The sequence below is a fragment of the Notolepis coatsorum genome (genome assembly GCF_963971535.1).
Source record: "Notolepis coatsorum genome assembly, chromosome: 12".
In the NCBI taxonomy this organism is placed as follows: Eukaryota; Metazoa; Chordata; class Actinopteri; order Aulopiformes; family Paralepididae; genus Notolepis; species Notolepis coatsorum.
In genome coordinates this window covers 47,638,227-47,657,610 of record NC_140176.1, presented here as the reverse complement: position 1 = coordinate 47,657,610, position 19,384 = coordinate 47,638,227, and the positions used below count along the sequence as shown (strand labels likewise).

At 43.6% G+C, this 19,384-nt stretch overlaps 1 protein-coding gene across 1 annotated transcript; it reads right to left on the bottom strand.

The window, feature by feature from the left end:
• Positions 1–706: 706 nt before the first annotated feature.
• On the bottom strand, positions 707–19,108 carry agtr1b (angiotensin II receptor, type 1b). The gene is made up of 2 exons (XM_084326102.1): positions 18,991–19,108; positions 707–2,067 (listed from the first exon to the last, which is right to left on the bottom strand). The coding sequence occupies exon 2, from the start codon at positions 1,955–1,957 to the stop codon at positions 866–868; it is 1,092 nt and encodes a 363-aa protein (XP_084182228.1). The 5' UTR covers positions 1,958–2,067; positions 18,991–19,108; the 3' UTR covers positions 707–865.
• Between the last annotated feature and the right edge of the window lie 276 nt (positions 19,109–19,384).

Below are 19,384 nucleotides of genomic sequence, written 5' to 3'. Positions count from 1 at the left end.
GTTGAGTTCTCAGTCACTGTCCCAGCAGGTAAATGACAGGATACACAATTCAGATGTTTATGGCTGAACATAAATATTACTGCATTGTATTCATAACGTACAACAGAAATGGCTAAATTCCAGCAGTGCTTACATATTCTATGCATGTAAGGTGATCAGGCGACAGTAAAGCTGCACTATAGACGATTGGCACCCGGTGGCCGTGAGAGGTAACTGCACCTTGTTTAAACATGGCGGATACGAGAAAACAGCAACAAAAATATATATTTCTTCACGCAAGGTAACTTTGGGCACTGTGTTACATATGTGTTGTTCACTTTGTATGCTCTACCAATGAGACTGTTGCCTTTTACGGATTTCGCGGCACTGTTCGTGCCTGACCAGAAGAGCTTGTACAGGTTTTACTGTGTTCCACTCGTAGTCTCGTACAGGTTTCACTGTGTTCCACGCGTCGCCCTCCAGAGAGTCTCCTCTTGTTCAGCCCAACTCCACCCGACTCCATTACTTATCTAGCTAAGGAAGCAAAATTTCTTTATGAAAAAGTTCCATAGTGCAGGTTTAATTTGGCAATGGTCACTGTTTATTTTAGGCTGTGATGTTTTTGCTAACTAATTACTCTGACTGCTGCATCATAGCAAGGTAGTAGCGACCGTCTCCTGGACTAACTCATAGTGCGCGCGGGGGGGGGGGGGGGGGGGGGGGTGAACACAACATTCAACAACGCAGGCGGCATATCAGCATAGTTCAGTGCTTTAGTAATACAGTTGGGGTTTCTAAAAAAGCATGGAACATCTCCATCCCAAACCCCTTTACCACACAACTAAAAGAGCGAGGGAAGAACGAGTCTGTGCCTTCCGCGCTCTGCTCACTTAACGTCAGAGGAGGCCTTGCTCTTGGCCGTGAGGCTGAGCGCCTCGGAGGCGCGGTAGGACAGGGCGCTCATCTTGGAGCTGATGCTGGGGTGGGCCCCCGCGGCCCCGCCTGGCGCACAGTGCAGCAGACGCAGCAGGTTCTTCCGGAAGTTGCGCCCCACGAAGCCGTAGAGGATGGGGTTGACGCAGCTGTTGAAGTAGGCGATGCAGATGGTGAAGGGCATGGCGGTGTCGATGACGTCCAGGATGGCGCAGTTCTCCAGCACCTCTAGCTGGGTCAGCACCTGCATGAAGTGGAAGATCTGGTGGGGCACCCAACAGAGGAAGAAGGCCAGCACGGCCGCCGCCAGCATGCGGAGCACCTCATCGTCCCGGGAGCGGGCGCTCTTCTGGATGTGCCTCGCCACCAGCAGCGCCCGTCCGATCAGGCAGTAGCAGGTGATGATGATGACGAAGGGCACCAGGAAGCCCAGCAGGCTCTTCATCAGGCTGATGGCCAGCAGCAGGTCCCACAGCTTCAGGGTGTTCTCGGCGGCCGGGTGCAGGATGGCGCACACCGTGGTGTTGGACTCTGCGATGGAGTGGATGTCCCGGGTGAGCGCCGTGGGAACGCTGAGCAGGAAGGCGAACAGCCAGATCAGCACGCAGGTGATACGCGCGTAGACCACCGTGCGGAGCCGGCGCGAGCGCACCGGGTGGACGATGGCCAGGTAGCGGTCGATGCTGAGCGCCGTGAGGAAGAAGATGCTGGTGTAGAGGTTGAAGATGACCAGTCCCGCGCTGGCCTTGCAGAGGAACCCGCCGAACGGCCAGTGGTAGCCCGTGGCCGTGAAGGTGGCCCACATGGGCAGGGTGATGAGGAAGGTGAGGTCGGACGCCGCCAGGTTGAGGACGAAGACGTTGGCCACCGTCTTGAGCTTCATGAAGCGGTAGATGACGGCCACCACCATGCTGTTGCCCACGATGCCGATGACAAAGTTACAGCCATAGACGATGGGCACCATGGTGAAGATGAAATCGTGCCTCCCGGACATGCTGCACTTGAGACTTATCCATTCGGTTCCCCCTGCCGTTATGTTCTTCATGTTCCCCTTTTTTAGTGCCAGATCCCGGGACTTTAAAACGAGGGGGCCCCTGTCGGCAGGGAACGTCTGTGGTGACTGATACGGGCCTCGGGCGAGGGCCTCAGCGAGTCCTATAAAAGAAACACAACAAAAATGTCACAGACAGTCTCGGGGAAGAGCCATCATTACCGCGGCCGCGGCCCATAAACGCTAATCCACACGAGTGCCCATGAAAGTGCTCACCCTACACCAGCTCATTAAAGACCTGCACATTAAAACCAATCCTGACGCTTCATGTTATTTCTGTAAAACAAGAGGCCATCAAAAACAGATGTTGTATGTTATTCAATATTCAAAAAATGCCCTTTGAAACATCATTATACAGACAGTCTGGATTCTGCCTTCTCCCTTAAAAACGTCCCCTGGCTAATGAACGGCAACACTAAAAACTGTACAGTCAGTGTTTATCAAATGGTCCGTCCATCTGGATGAACTGTCGGCACCCGGAAGGAGAACATTTATGCTGTGTGTTACGACCTGTGTTAATGAAGACTGCATGCCAAAGTGCCTGCTTGGATAACAACGCCATTAAGCGCTGAGGTACCGGAGGAGCAGGAGAAGAGGGAGAGAGAGAGAGAGAGAGAGAGAGAGAGAGAGAGAGAGAGAGAGAGAGAGAGAGAGAGAGAGAGAGAGAGAGAGAGAGAGAGAGAGAGAGAGAGAGAGAGAGAGAGAGTTGAGGCTCCAGTCACTGTAAAGATATGTCACGTTTCAGGCTCATGGGGCACTGAGGTGCCCAGCATGGGAACTTCTAATCAGCGCACACCTAAACAAACAGGACAGCGGGGATCCAGCGCTGTGGAAACTCAGCCTCTGTGAGAAAACCAAACCTGTGTGCTGCGTAAAAATTAGCCCGAGGCTTCCTTTTTTTTGCTTCGTCTGTTAAGAACGGAATGTGAAATGGGGACGCAGGCGGAATTCTCCCCTTTACTTGAGGGTCATTTTAAATGGTTTGACCCTCGAATGTACATCATTAATAAAGTGCTGATGTAGTAATATACGTACAAGTTTGAGGTGTACTGATACTAGACAAGTCTGAGGTGTACTGATACTACTAGACACGTCTGAGGTGTACTGATACTACTAGACACGTCTGAGGTGTACTGATACTACTAGACAAGTCTGAGGTGTACTGATACTACTAGACACGTCTGAGGTGTACTGATACTTACTAGACAAGTCTGAGGTGTACTGATACTAGACAAGTCTGAGGTGTACTGATACTACTAGACAAGTCTGAGGTGTACTGATACTACTAGACACGTCTGAGGTGTACTAATACTACTAGACAAGTCTGAGGTGTACTGATACTAGACACGTCTGAGGTGTACTGATACTACTAGACAAGTCTGAGGTGTACTGATACTACTAGACAAGTCTGAGGTGTACTGATACTACTAGACACGTCTGAGGTGTACTGATACTACTAGACACGTCTGAGGTGTACTGATACTACTAGACACGTCTGAGGTGTACTGATACTACTAGACACGTCTGAGGTGTACTGATACTACTAGACACGTCTGAGGTGTACTGATACTACTAGACAAGTCTGAGGTGTACTGATACTACTAGACACGTCTGAGGTGTACTGATACTACTAGACACGTCTGAGGTGTACTGATACTACTAGACACGTCTGAGGTGTACTGATACTACTAGACAAGTCTGAGGTGTACTGATACTACTAGACACGTCTGAGGTGTACTGATACTACTAGACACGTCTGAGGTGTACTGATACTACTAGACACGTCTGAGGTGTACTGATACTTACTAGACAAGTCTGAGGTGTACTGATACTACTAGACAAGTCTGAGATGTACTGATACTACTAGACAAGTCTGAGGTGTACTGATACTAGACAAGTCTGAGATGTATTAATACTAGACAAGCCTGGAGAGTGGAGACACCGCAAAGGTCATTATCATCCACCTCCCCTCCCCCCCCCCCCACCTCACTAATTACTTTACACGGCAGCATGACGGTGGTTATAGCCTGTATAACAGGAAGTGAAAAGATGCCAGAACAAATGCGGCTTGAATTGACGGTTTTGAAACCTGAAATCAAGTAAATACGTGGATAGTAAAACACAGATGTTACAGACAGCTTCAGCGGTCTGTCTAACTTACTGTACACAAGGGAATAGAAAGGGAATTTTCCTCAAAACAACAGTTTGACCAAACTACGAGGCAGGTGTATCACCACAAGATGGCATTCTAGCTTCAGATATCACCCCCTACATCATGATTATTGTACAAACCTCAATGAGATGAGTTGGTGGTTAGCGGATGCTGATAGACGCTTACAAGCACCTATGCAGTCACTCATACAATAAAACTGCGAGACTCACTCGTACAATAAAAGGTAATTGCTGGCTTGTGTCTGGTGTGCAACTGCTAACCACTCATTAAATGCACTGTTGAAAAGTTTGACTGTCAACAAACTGGCTGTGCCCTGTCTGGGATTAAGACGATTACCGTCCTGAATCTCTCTGGTAAGAAAACACGGTGTGTGTCTCACTCCTCACTCTGGTATGACCACTTTATCCCCCCAGTTAAACCAGCTCCCCTTTTTGCCAGAATTTCCATGGATACATTCCTCAAAACATGCCTCCTTGCACCAAAAAAGTAAATCATATCAGTTGCAGATGTGGGGATTGTTGAGAGTGGAAGATGTCTGGGGGCCAAGGGCAACAGAATAATGAAATATCTCTTAGAGGGAGTTTCCTCTGTAGACCTAACGCAAGTACGGACGACCGCCAACCCAGATGTCATTACATAGATTGAGATTTGTTTTCTTTCGCTAATGATTATAACAGTAGGTGGCTGTGAATTGAAGCACGGAGGTGGAGAGAGAGCGACGAGCCTCAGATCAATTTTCCACTTTTGAGGATTTAATGAAAATCTCCTGATTCTTATGTCTCTTTGCCAAAAATGGAAATATTTGAGAAAATCTACACCACATGCCCACTACCCATATAGGGTGGCATTTTGACTGTCAGTGTTTTTCCACAAGATAGACAAAATGAGTGAGGATAGGAATGTAGATGTGTGTGTGTATGGAGGGGAGAGGGGGGTATGTCCAAACAGGGCTGATCATATGACTGGGAGTTATTGCTGCCTATATACTAGTTATCCTATGTAAGCGAGCCCCATAATAAAGGTCAGGTAGCGCAGAACGGAGGAAGCTGGAGAAAGCAGGTGATTTAGTGTGGCTGTGGTCAGTGAGCCGAGGCTGCAGGAGAGAGATGGCACATTACTAAAAGATAGCCATAAAGCCCGGGCGACAACAGACAGCATGGTAAACAACTACTTGACAGAGACCGGTGAACAAACCCTCACACACTTGTACCAGTCAAATGAGCTGAGAGCGCAGCGCTGCATGTACAGTAGACACTCGCTTGGGGAGAATACTCCACGATCACAAACAATGATTAAGCCGTGTCCTGTAACTTGTATATTGGGCGTAAAAATGGTCACTGCTGCGGCGGAGCGGGGTTGGGGTGTTGGTCCTGGGGTCCTGGGGTGGGGGGTGGGAATGGGGGAGGAAATGTCTAATGTCTTTTGTGGTGTTTGTGATTATATAATTTGTTTAAATCTTTAGGCTCTCTATTTATTATTTTTGTCGATTCTGCTGTCATTCTGTTATCATTATTGTGCTTGTTATTATTATTGTCTGGTGTTGTTCTGTTTATTATTATTATTATTTTATTCTGTCATGTTTTGTTTTATCTATGTAAAAAATAAAAAATAAAAAATCAACAAAAGATGGTCATTGCTCAAGCAAACATTTTACCAAGTATTAGAGCATTGGCCTTTTTAGTAGCCAAACAGATTATTTTATTGAACTGGAAAGAACGCAAACCGAACTGCTTCAGTTTGGAGAACTGGCGCAAGGACTTCATGGACTTGTTATGAATGGAACAGGCTGCTCCAACTCTGATGGCCTTCAAGGTCCCTGGAACCTTTAGATCAACTATTAGATCATATCTTGAATAGGTTTGTGTACTACTGAACCTTTGTAATATTCTGCAAACCCCCTCATTTTGTTTTGTGTTGGTCTTGTCATGTTTGTATTGTCATGTTAGTTATTGTAAAAAAAATTAAAAATAACTTTAATTGGAAAAAACTAAAACAAACGATGATTTGGCAGGCATGTTGAATATATCTTAACATTGTGACGCCACGGCTGACGACTCTTGACTGGCTTGTGTTTACTGTAGTGCCCTTCTGTCCAGGATATTTAAATTCAGCTATGCTTTTGGGATCATGGGAATTTCCAATAAGCTTAGAAGTTAAATCCACAATATGAGTGGAGAGGAGGGGCGTTAGAATGAGCTAGAAACATGGTTCCCATCAACCGAGCTATCTGAGGCTGGCCTTGGCCTCGGCCTGTCATGAGCACCACCATCTGGCTGCCCACGGACAGAGCCACTAAAATGTCTTTCTGATGCAGTTAATGATTTATATATGAACCCATTATGTAGTCGGCTACGTCTAGCTGGGAGCAAAGCACCTCAGCGGTCCCCCTGCCGACGCTATGAAACAATGATCACGCTCAGGGACATGCACAGGACTTTAGAGGGGCAGGTGCTCAAAAGCTGAAAAGGGCACAATACCGATTTGTAAGGGCCCTTTTCGGGCGGGGGGGGGGGGCCTTTTTATGCTTTTTGGGGGGTTTTGGTGATCAAATATTGAATATTGAACTATAATAATCAGTGCAGGAGCTCACTTATCTTTGAAAGACACTTTTATCACTGACTTAAAAGGCCCATACATCTCCATAAATGTTCAGGGGGGAGGGAATAAGTGCTTACCCTACAGACCCTAAGAAGTGCTGTATATTCTGTATTGTTAATATAAATGCATTTTTTATCCCAATCCTGATTTGTATTTGAGATTCCCAAATCCCATCGGACTTGACTTCTTCGTGTCCCTCAATGAGTGTAATACCAGCATTCAACTGTATGGGCCACAACGGTTTCTATCATCATCATCATCACCACCCACGCTATGCATAAAATATATAGGTCCGCGGAGAGGCACGCTGAGGAGGCCGTGCAAACTGCAATGGAATATGGGGCATCGCTCTCTCTTTACCTAATATTTTGATTCTATCCTGACATTTTTCAGTTGGAAGGGCAGTCTATATGCGTAACAGTAAAAAAAACATATTTTTTATTTTTTTCTTCTTTTTTTTATGCCACTTTTTTATGAGGCTCAAAAGGGCAGGTGCTCAAGCACCCCTTGGGCTCTATGTGTGCACGTGCCTGATCACGCTGTCGTTTGGGACACAAGCCCCACCCCCTCCTCCATGGGCCACAGTGAACGTATCAGGGACGTTGGTTGTTTTTGCTGTGGACTTGTGGAATTATTCTTTCTGGTCAAAATATGAAATTAAGTAAAAGTGGAGGTCGCTAGCTATCTTTTTTTTCTTTCTTTTTCTTTTTAAATTATAATTTCTTAAACATTTTAGAATAATATCAGTTAAAAGGGACTGGAATTGGGCTTTCTATGGTTTTGACAGTCTGGAGTATTATCTAGGCTCTTGGGTGTGGACTAGCCAGGCAGGGAAGGAAATAATTATTTCAAAATGTGGTGTGTAGCTACGCCCACCCAAACCTGCACATCCAATACAAGGGAAGAAAGAGGAGTTGGAATTATTTAAATTTAATTTAGACTAGTTTCTAAAAGTGTTCCACAGATTCAAGGAAGTTGTATAACATTGTTGAAATGTCACCTTTAAAGAAGACACATCTTCCTTGGAGTAAAATAAAATGAAGTTAGTGAACCATCTAAATTACCAGACCGTTGGTATCTGCCTTTAAGTTATTCTGATAAGGCCAGATTTCAGCCTCAGTCTTGTATAGCAATGTCAGCTATCAGTAATGGATTCGTGTGGATTCGTGTGGAACACATGGCCTGCCTGAATGTTCAAGAACCTAAGCTTGTGTACCACTCAAAATATCACCCTTCTACAATGTCCTCCATTTGACCATATCCATGCTCTTATGTCGTGCTCAGGTTGGGATTCCTTCCCACCCTGTTCCCGCTGGTGAATATAGCCTGACAGTGCATGAGCTCATTTCTCACAAGGAGTTGTTTTACAGATAGAATCCCATTGGAAAACTAGCAAAAATGCAACTCCAGTACTGAAGTGAGCCAGTAGCATGAGGTGAAAGTGGGGAAAGGCAAGGATTCCTGACAGGGCCAAGGACGCTCTGTCAGTCCATGGCTTTAACATAGTGCCAAAAAACTGTAAAACCTAATCTGTATTCCGCCTGCATAGAGATGAGCATTTCAACTTTTTTTTAGAGTGTCTCAAAGGGACATTTAAAACTCTGGGAGAGCACTTTCCTTAAGGCAGATATTATTATTGTTATATATTATATGTCTTATACTGATTTATAGTGTATGACCTATTAAAGGCTCTTCAGGCCAATAACATGTTATATTATATACCATCATGTAGATTAGAAACTGCTCAATCATAGATGTAATTATTACGCCTATTGCTGTGTGGTAATAATGACACTTGTGCTACAATGTAATTCATTATGAAACAAGAACACTGGTATTGCGTTTAGATTTGTATAATTATTGTATAATACTTAGAGGTATGGTGTTAAAGCCCCATGATCACCTTGGGGTATATTCACATGCATTCTAAAAGAGTTCTGTAGACAGATCTGTAAATGGAAAACAAGCTATTTGTAACTCTCCCCATTGTTAATTAGAATATAGATCTGGGCCCAGATCCTTGAACATTTGTGGAAATGTGTTTGTGGATGGGGGTAGAATCAAATTGGCCCAATAATCAACCTCAATTGCATTGCATTTTGAAGTATTTTTGAAGTAGGCGGGACAAGTGATCAGCGATTTAGGGTGTAGATCCAGGCAAGGATGGAGACAAATCCATTAAACACTGCCTTTTTGCAGGTTTGAGCTAAAGGAGTTGTTGCCCTGGTAACAGGTTAGGTTAAGATTGGTTCTGTCACATAAAAATCCACTCGAGCTACAAGATCTACTCAACACAGAACTACAAAAAGTGGACACCTGGTTTAAATGCAACAAATTATCACTAAATCTCAGCAAAACAAACTTCATTGTCTTCCACTCCAATTGGATGCGCACACATCACATGTGCATAAAAATAAATGGAAAGGAGCTGTCAAGAGTGGTGTCCACAAAATTCCTGGGGGTCATCATCGATGAGTCACTCAACTTCAAATGCCACATAAAATATCTACAAACAAAACTGTCCAAATATGTTGGCTTATTCTGCAAAATACGTCATTTTCTTCCCTTGCCTGCCCTTTTCACTTTATACAAAACCCTGTATGAACCCCTCATTAATTACTGTAATGTCATATGGTGCAACACATACCCCAGCCATCTCAAGAAACTAGAAAGCTTACAAAAGAGGGTACTACGAGTGCTGTCATGGTCCGGGTTTAGAGCGCCCTCAAAGCCTTTTTTTCCATCGCTTTGGTCTCCTGAGGCTCGCTGAATTTAACATTCATCAAAACGCATCAATTATGTATCAAGTTGTCAACAACATGAATCACAGACTGTCTGAGCTTGTCCCAGTCTGCCAACCACTGCACATCCACAACACAAGAAATAAACATCTTATATTTGGCAAGAGGAGAAGGCTCAATTGTGCTAGCCTAAGCATAGCATGCAGGGGTCCACAGATCTGGAACAAGCTTGACGAAAATCTAAAAATGACTAAAACCTTTAAAACCTTTAAAAAATCACTGAAAGAGGAACTGCTTAAATCATATCTCTAATTAAAATTATAACTTAGGAATACAATTGTCTGTATTATGTATCTCTGTTATATGTCAGTTAGTAGGTAGGTGTGTAAACCTACCCACGCTGTAATTGTTTTGTTTTGTTTCTTGTTTATTGTTTTGTTGTTTATATTCTGTTTGTATCTGTGTTCAGGCTCCCTCCAAAAGCTTTAAATAGCTTCTTGGGACACCTGGCACATGCACACAATTTGCGACATTGTTATCACATGAGGATACTCACATGTAATGTATCGTGTGTGTGTGTGAATAAATTCATTCATTCATTCATATCCAAGGAAACTATAAAATAAGGAAGGGACATTACGTCAGAATACCAGCGTTCTATGCTCTGCTTGGTGTCAGACTTTGGTGCCAGTTCTATTGAAGCCTCCGACCTCAACCAATATATCAAACGTTAGCTAGTTAACAATGCAACAAAGTGCAGATGATTCTGAAATCCGAGGTAATAACCTGTTTACATGACATAAACGTCATAAACAAAGAGATGGTTGATCCCATTCAACTCAATGTCGGCCAAATTGAATGTTTACACACTTGGCATGAACGCGCATCACAATGCACAGTGGACCCTTCCTTCTTTTTTAGTTTCCTTGCTTGCTTCAAGGAACTGATGGCTTATGTCAAACTTTTAACAGTCGTATCCAGCTAACCTCGCAAGTCCACACGTTATTAAAACCTCTTAACACTTTCTCTGCCACGCTTATATCCATCAATGTTTGATCTCTGCCAGCACTGTAAGTCTATGGAGATGTTCACCTTCTTTGCAGGGCTATAACTTTTTAAATTGTATTGCTAAATTGACATTACTATGGCCCATTCAACATCGATTATCTATCGTTCAGGATGTAGGAACGTTTTACTTTTTCATTCACACATTCATACGAAAATACCGTCTAGAGTATAAATATGTTTTTATCGTTTTCTGCAGTAATTCCTAGAATGTGAGATATAGGCATAAATGCATATATTAGATTATCAAATGCCGTCTGATACCGATCGACGCTATATTAAAAATTTCAACTGTACGTCGTTTATAATTCCGTGATCGTCGTTAAATGCTTCATGTAGTATGGGTGATATATAGATCAGAGCAGTTTGTATGGATAATAATAATAATAATAATCAAAAACGTTGAAACTCACGGCAGCTTCCTCTTAGCGATGGGGGATGATACTGGAGCAAACAGATCCCAGTTATGTGATGGGGATCGATGCAATCCATTTCCGGTTTGTATAATAATAATAACAGCCCAAATCATGTGGATTATTGAGTTATGGCAACGATCCATATCCACGGTGTGTGTCTTGAGTCCCGCGACGATAAACGAGTGGCCGGACGGAATTAGGGGACGGACCGAGCTCCAACCAGCATATCCGGTTTGGCAACTCGCCGATCAGCCACCAGGGGGCAGTATTGAAGCGTTGCAGAGTTGTTCCGGCTCAGACAGCATCAGACCAGCCTCCGTGATGGAAATATGAATACCATGGCGAAAATATTAAATATGATCAGAATAACGTCGTACGCCGTGATCTGGCAGAATTCGCATGAACTTGAAACATGTCGTAAGCCGTTTCCGGCGGAGAAAGTGTTAACAGGCGGGGGGTCCACATGTGGGCCCTCTTGAGTATGATTTGCCCACCGGCACTTTGGCAACCTCTAGTGACTCGGATGTGCATATTTATTTAATACATCTTTTCCCCCCTTCTTTTTCCGTTTTTCTCCCCATCCCAATGTTAGTCGTTATGCCAATTCCCAATCCCCTTCCTGGTTGTTGCGCACTCTACCCCCTACCATCGGTCTGGGAGGGCGGAGACTATCACATGCTTCCTCCGACACATGTGTAGCCAGCCCACCGCTTCTTTTCACCTGGCAGCGCGGACTCTCACTGGGAGAGTGTAACGTGTGGAAGGTCACACTACCTCTCCCAGATCCTTCCCTTGCTGTGCAGGCGCCCCGACCGAACTGTAGGAGTCGCTGTTTACAACAACCAGGACGCGTGAATACTTTACCCAAGGCAGTTGTCCTTCCGCGTTCGGTTTGCGCGCCCTGATTGGCAGTTGTCCTTCCGTGTTCGGTTTGCGCGCCCTGATTGGCCTCTCAGCGCCCAATCGCGTTAGCCCTACTATCGCCGCACTACTCGCTCAATATACTACTATGCGCTGTGCTCTCTGTCTGAAGCGGAGCGGGGCTCTGCTGTGCTTACACTTGATGCAATACACAATACTAACTAGAGAGATTAGCGTCACATAGCTGGCCTTTTTCTGAAAACCCAAGCACATATTGTTCCATAGCATATGCCTTCAGTTGATCATGACATCCTCTCTTACCTTGACGATTAAAAAGCCTCCATAATTTAGTAAATAAAGCTGTAGCCAACCAGCTAGCATTGATGCTATTCAAAATGCTATCCACATTAGCTGATGCAATACACGATACTAACTAGAGAGAATAGCGTCACATAGCTGGCCTTTTTCTGAAAACCCAAGCACATATTGTTCCATAGCATATGCCTTCAGTTGATCATGACATCCTCTCTTACCTTGACGATTAAAAAGCCTCCATAATTTAGTAAATAAAGCTGTAGCCAACCAGCTAGCATTGATGCTATTCAAAATGCTATCCACATTAGCTGATGCAATACACGATACTAACTAGAGAGATTAGCGTCACATAGCTGGCCTTTTTCTGAAAACCCAAGCACATAATTTGTTCCATAGCATATGCCTTCAGTTGATCATGACATCCTCTCTTACCTTGACGATTAAAAAGCCTCCATAATTTAGTAAATAAAGCTGTAGCCAGCCAGCTAGCATTGATGCTATTCAAAATGCTATCCACATTAGCTACATAGCTAACCAACTAAATACAATACAGTGGTATCCTGAGGTAACGTTAAATACAACGTTTGCTAGTCGAAATGACTGGACACACACAGGGACAAGTTAAACATCAATCAATTAATTTATTCCAACAGGTAGTTTGAGCTGCTTGTGAGCCGAGGTCTTAAAAAGCACAGAGTAGTTAGGCGAGGCTCGAAAAAGCACAGAGTAGTTAGGCGATAGACGATTGGGCGCTGAGAGGCCAATCAGGGCGCGCAAACCGAATGCGGAAGGACAACTGCCTTGGGTAAAGTATTCACGCGACCAGGACCCACCCACGCCGGCTTCCCACCCGCTAACACTGCCAATTGTGTTAGTATGGACGGTCGGCCAAGCCGGAGGCACCACAGCCGGATTCGATTCCACTGGCTCTGTGGTGGTAGGCAGACGCTTAGTCCGCTGCGCTACCCGGCCGCCCACGGGTGTGCATATCAGGTGACAAAATCCGTTCAGCGGTTCTTGAGTTACATGCCGATATGTGAGGCTTGCGCGAAGTACACGGTATTGTGCAAATACCACTCCCGACTCTTGGGGCTCTAGTTCTGTCAATCATTTGGCGATCTCGAAAATTATTGGAGAGGGTTGTAGACAATGAGTGTGGCTTTCCAATGATATCCCACCTTGGGATGTACGAATCAGGGATCTAGGTGAAAAGCCACAAGCAAAAACAGGAAGAGAAAAACCACAGAATTAATTGAAGTCTATGAGGAAATAGAAACCAGGAATGCTACACAGTTTACCAAAGTCACTCCTAATCACTCATTTCTGAAACGGATTTTTATGAGATTTGGACATGTACTACACAAGACTTCAGGCTATGGACCCAGGGTGTCGTTTCAGCCATGAGAATTTCTGGGGAAATACTACTTCTGGACTACTAACTACTACAGAAAAACGTGAGTAACAATTTTTCTACAACTCAACTCAAATGTTACTCTATTTCATTAGCACTAAAAGTTTGTATCAGAAACTTCAGAATGTCATCTTTCAAAAGAGATCAGGCTCATGCATGTGCTATAAGTATAAAGTATAGTGTTTTGGTTGCAAAAAAAGTATGCAGTCCTCAAAAACTAAAACTAAAATGGCCAATTTTGGGGGCGCCTGTTAGTAATATAATCCACGTACATGTTATTAAATAGTAATATAGTCCACACGTACATGTTATTAAATAGTATAACAGTCTGTTTCCGTGTGGATGGGAGGCTGCAGGGAGCTCTCCATGGTCCTGATTGCAGAGAAAATACTACATAACCATTATGTACCTGTGGCCCGAGGGCCTCAGCTATCCATTTACGAGGAGAGGGGGCCCTGTTCTACTCCAATGTTTACAAACATTACCAATGTAAACAAACCTTTTAGAACCACAGCATTCCCCAAATACTATTAAACACTTAAACACTTTACCCGTCAGTCCTTCTATCAAGAGCTGTCAATCAATTAGAAAATGAAAACATGTCTCCATTACTATTTCTTATTTGTGGTGGTGGGGCGACCCGTTCGTTTACGTTTGAATCACGGATTGGGCCTTTAATAAATGTGGTAATGATTCACAAACTAGACACAGATACTTATTGTATACAATGGTTATGTGACCAAAATGTATTGTGTCCCAATGTTTACATGATATGTTGGGTGGGCCTACTATTTTTTTTTGATCCACTTTTTCTCCCATTTTTTTTATATTTTCTCCCATCCCAATTTCGTATCATCCAATTCAACCCTCCCCTGTCACAAACGCTGTTTCTTGCCTCCCACAAGCCGGCTGCAATGTGGACTAAGTCATACATAGCACAAGTCCCCTCCGGTACTTGAGGTAACAGCAGTCGCATCTTTTCACCTGCGCAGCTCGATCTCTCAGTGGCGAGGAGTAACGCGTGGGAGGCTCACGCTGCCCCCGACACTTCCTGATTCTACTGCGCAGGCGCACCAACCGACCTGTAGGAGTCGCTGTCCACAACGCCCGATCCCCACCCATCAGTTTCCCACCCCCTAATACGGCCAATGTGTATTAGTATGAACGACCAGCTAAACTGAAAGCAATGTGGAGCGCTGGGCTCGAACAGGCAAGCCCAGCGTCTCCGTCATTCGTGGCGAGCGTCTTGCCCACTACGCCACGTAGCCGCCCAGTGGGCCTACTATTTTATGACAAGTTTAACATAAAAAAGTATTATAATAAAGAAAATCAGATCAGTTTAGCTGTTTAGAATTAGCTTATTTTTTTTACTGTCATCTCATGCTATATACTGTATGTCCTACATCTTTTGATAAGAAATATGTATTTGTTACATTAACACATTCATTTAACTTTACCAGTATTCCCCTGATTATTTAATGAACTTTCATTCCCAAATGAGATAGCCACCATTTAGAAAAAGACGTGTCCATATCTTTAAAAAAAAAAACATTGCTGGCATGAACGCAGAACATTATAAAATATTGTTGAGGTTATTAGCTTGCTTAGGGACCATCATATTTTATTTTTCAAGAATTTAGTCATCTGTACTCTTCAATTACTGATGATAGAGAGAGAGAGAGAGCGAGAGAGAGAGAGAGAGAGAGAGAGAGAGAGAGAGAGAGAGAGAGAGAGAGAGAGAGAGAGAGAGAGAGAGGGGGGGGTTAATAAAGAGGGAATTTGAAGAGGAAGATATGAAGGGAGGTATTGCTGTGAGAGAGAGAGAGAGAGAGAGAGAGAGAGAGAGAGAGAGAGAGAGAGAGAGAGAGAGAGAGAGAGAGAGAGAGAGAGAGAGAGAGAGAGAGAGAGAGAGAGAGAGAGATGGACTGTCCCAGAGCTTTAATGTAGACTTGACTTTTGCAGTTGCTGGACAGTATCTAATAGAAATATTGGCTTGAGAAACCACATCTGTGTATTTCTGTTTCATGTGACTTGTCACAATTAAGTAGGAGACATTTTTGGCTGAAACTCTGTTCTGTCATTTCCAGCATTGTGTTATGAAGTAGGCTGTAGGCGCTCTTATTACTGTGACTCTGACATTAATAAACAATTGTATCTTCTACTTAGAGCATGTTCTACCCACGGATGACTTTGGTAAAGCTCTGATCTATAGTGCCCTGCAGAAGCTAACCGCAGTAACTAAAAATCTTTTCAAAATTTTGTTATAAGTGAAATTGAACTTCTCAATATCTGTTCTATCTTGTGACAACGTTTCACAGTTCAATCTTGCTCTGTTTTAGATAAAAAGGGTATAATGAATTGAAGTAACTACAAAATCACTGGATAGTAAAATAACTTTAAAGCCATTTTTCCTCAGTTTCACTGTTTGCGTAGTTACTGTGGTTAGCTTCTGCAGGGCAATATAGACTATAGGCTACATCTGGGTGCCCAAACCTTTTGGACACGGAGGGCCAAGGACCGAAATATAGTACAAATGAAACAAAGAGTGTACACTCAAAAAGGTGCAGGTCATAGGTTTGTAGGAACAGAGTACGAAGAAAATGTGAAGACCACACACTTCTCTCCGGTGGTTAACGTTTTTATTGGAATTTGTTACCACTGTAAACTACTAATGAGTTGGTCGCAGTCAACCAGCACCTGCTAACGGTTCTGACCCTTTAGCTCAGCTGGTTAGTTCGGCCGCTTGTGGATCCTATGGTCCCAGGTTCAAATCCACGAGGTTACATTGGTGACAGCAGTGGGATCTCACTGCCCTGTGAATCTGTATCCAGGTTCACGTAGCAATGGGGTGGGATCTCAGTGCCTTAACCCTGGGGAAGTGGACGAAAGCCTTCACCAGGATGAAATAAATCTATGGGTGGTGGGCCGGGGCCAGATAATCCGACTGTCATAATGTTCAAATTGGTTTAAAAATCCCTCCTCAAATGTAATTAAATGGCGTCAAAATAGATGGTATTTGTTTATTTTCAAAGTTCTTGTTGGTAATCAACCCTCTTACATTACAACAATGATGGATTGGAATTCTGGATTCTATCAAACTCACTCAAGTGATCTGCTTATGCTTAATGTTCCCCTGAGCTTGTTCTAATTTAGGAAAAAATAGCCTTCTCTTTTAGTGCTCCATACTCTTGGGATACACTTCAATGCACTTTAAAGTTTGATATTCTTCCAAACTTTGGACAATTTATAGCTTTTATTAATAACCATTGTATGTCATTTTGTTTTTATCTTATTTTAACTAGATTTTATCGTACTTGTTTTTAATCTTTGTTTTATCTTTGTGTTACTCTATCTCTTTTAGTTGTTTACTCAACATCACTGTAAATGAGGGAAACCTCAGTGTCCTTGAGTTTGAATAATGGTTGACTGAATATCTTATAATTCGCTGGAACCCTGTGTTTAGAAGGATCAAGAATGATGTTGTGCAGGGACAGTTCTGGCCAGTGGGCCCTACTTTGGCAACTCTGACTACTAAACAAATTAAAAAGTCCACAGGGCAGTCCAACCTGTCTCAAATGTCACCTGTCCAAATAAACCTTCAAAACCAAAAAGGTGACAAAGGGACAGATATACCCACAGGCGATCTGAAACGTGTCGGCGTGTGATACGTCACGCTGGCTGGCAGTCCACTCTCTAACAAACAGCCAGAGGGAGGACGCCATGACTCGTCTTAGTCAGCGACATCTGCCTGCACAGCAATACCTCCCTTCATATCTTCCTCTTCAAATTCCCTCTTTATTAACCCCCCCCCCTCTCTCTCTCTCTCTCTCTCTCTCTCTCTCTCTCTCGCTCTCTCTCCTCTCTCTCTCTCTCTCTCTCTCTCTCTCTCTCTCTCTAGTGGAATATCTGTTTTTCTTTATTAATATCCACAAAACTAGTATCAGTTGTGAGGTAAAGTCCAGACTGACTGTGATTTTATTTTATATAAATGACAGACCTCCCTACTCGTATGACCACAAAGTAACTCAAGAAAAAGTAGGAGTGAATACTCCAGTAGAGGCTGGAGTACATGCTCATAAAAACTCTCCAAAAGGTTGCGTTACAAATGTCCAGAGTTCAGTTCCACTTCTGCACTTTACATTTTACATTTACATTTAGCTGACACTTTTATCCAAAGCAACATACAAATTGTGTACGACAAGTCAGCAGGAGGGGTACATCTCTGGCAGCTAAGGGTCAGTGATATTGTTCGTGAGTGAGTGCATAATAGTATAGACATATTAGCATAGTCGGTAGTAGTATATTCAAGGTAGATTACTATTTAATAATAATAATAACCTTATATAATAATAACCTCATCACCGTTCCCTGGTTCGTTCCCCTCATCCTCCTTATCTTACCGTCGTTATCCTCCCTATGCCCTCTCCTCCTCACTACCCCGGCATTCCTGACCAGACCAGTTTCCCTTGCCGTCCCTCCTGTTCCCCGTCCCTTGTGGGAATCCCAAGCTTAATAAGCGAGGATTATAAGAGAAGCGAGGGCTACTGTTTATCAGGAAGTGGGACCCTCGTTCCCTAAGGGACCCTGTGCGGTAGCTAGAGTATGGAGTAGAGCGCATGCCTCTGTCTTGTGGTGTACGCTTCACATACCACAGAGCTGAGCTTCCCATGACGCAAGTCCAGTCAAGTATATTTGTATGTATGGGACGACATCGCTGACCCATGATGATGTCTCAGGGGTTCACATGCCCACATTACAATGGAACAATAGAGCCTGACATCAACCCTAAACTCCCTCAGATCCTTAATAGGAAGGAAACCTCAGAATGACAATTCTACGAGAGACCCCCCCCCCCCAACAAAACATCCTTTCACATGCACACAGCTAGAGTTGTTGTTTTTCATTTAGATTTCTTAGCTACAGTAGATTTTTACAAGACGCTCTCTTTCTCTGCCTCAGGACATTCACACATGAATGACTATAGCAAACGGTGCCAACAACAGGTGGCATAGAACCAGCGCACGGAAGACCTGCCTTTTCTTCCTCAATGCTAGTTATTAGTTATTAATTATTATCTAACATTCTTATTATTAGTAGTAGTAGTGGTAGTAATATTATTAGTAACATATCTCGTTGTTTTCAGGTATAACCCCAGTGAATTCGAAATATCAAGCTATGAGGTTGATTATTGGTAAATAAGGAATATATCATTTAAATCCTCAGTGATAAATAATATGTTTAATGCTAAGTGTTAAAATGTTATACACATTTAGTTTTATATTAAAAACCTCATCATATCATACTAAAAGCACATTTCCCTCTATCTTTCTACATTCAGACAAAAAGTACAATATATAACCGCAATATACAAAGGATATAACACATTTTAAAAAAGGATAAAAAAAAAAAAACATGTACCTGAGAATGGTGACAGCGAGAGTTCTTACCTGTGGTGCTGAATCAGAAGATTGTTGTTGATGCTTTTTCGAGCAGGAAGGAAGGAGGAGAAAGAGAGAGTGAGAGATAGAGATGAAGAGAGAGACCACCTCGCTGTCAGTGCCTGCCTCTGATTCAACTAAACTGGAGGAGCGAGATGAGCAGGATTACTGCCTCACACACACACACACACACACACACACGCACGCACGCACGCACGCACGCACGCACGCACGCACGCACGCACGCACGCACGCACGCACGCACGCACACACACACACACACACACACACACACACACACACACACACACACACACACACACACACACACACACACACACACACACACACACACACACACACACACACACACACACTCTCTCTCCCTCTCTCACACACACAC

Bases quoted from the DNA above. Each gene is read 5' to 3' on its own strand.
- agtr1b (XM_084326102.1), bottom strand. From the start codon at position 1,957: ATGAAGAACATAACGGCAGGGGGAACCGAATGGATAAGTCTCAAGTGC.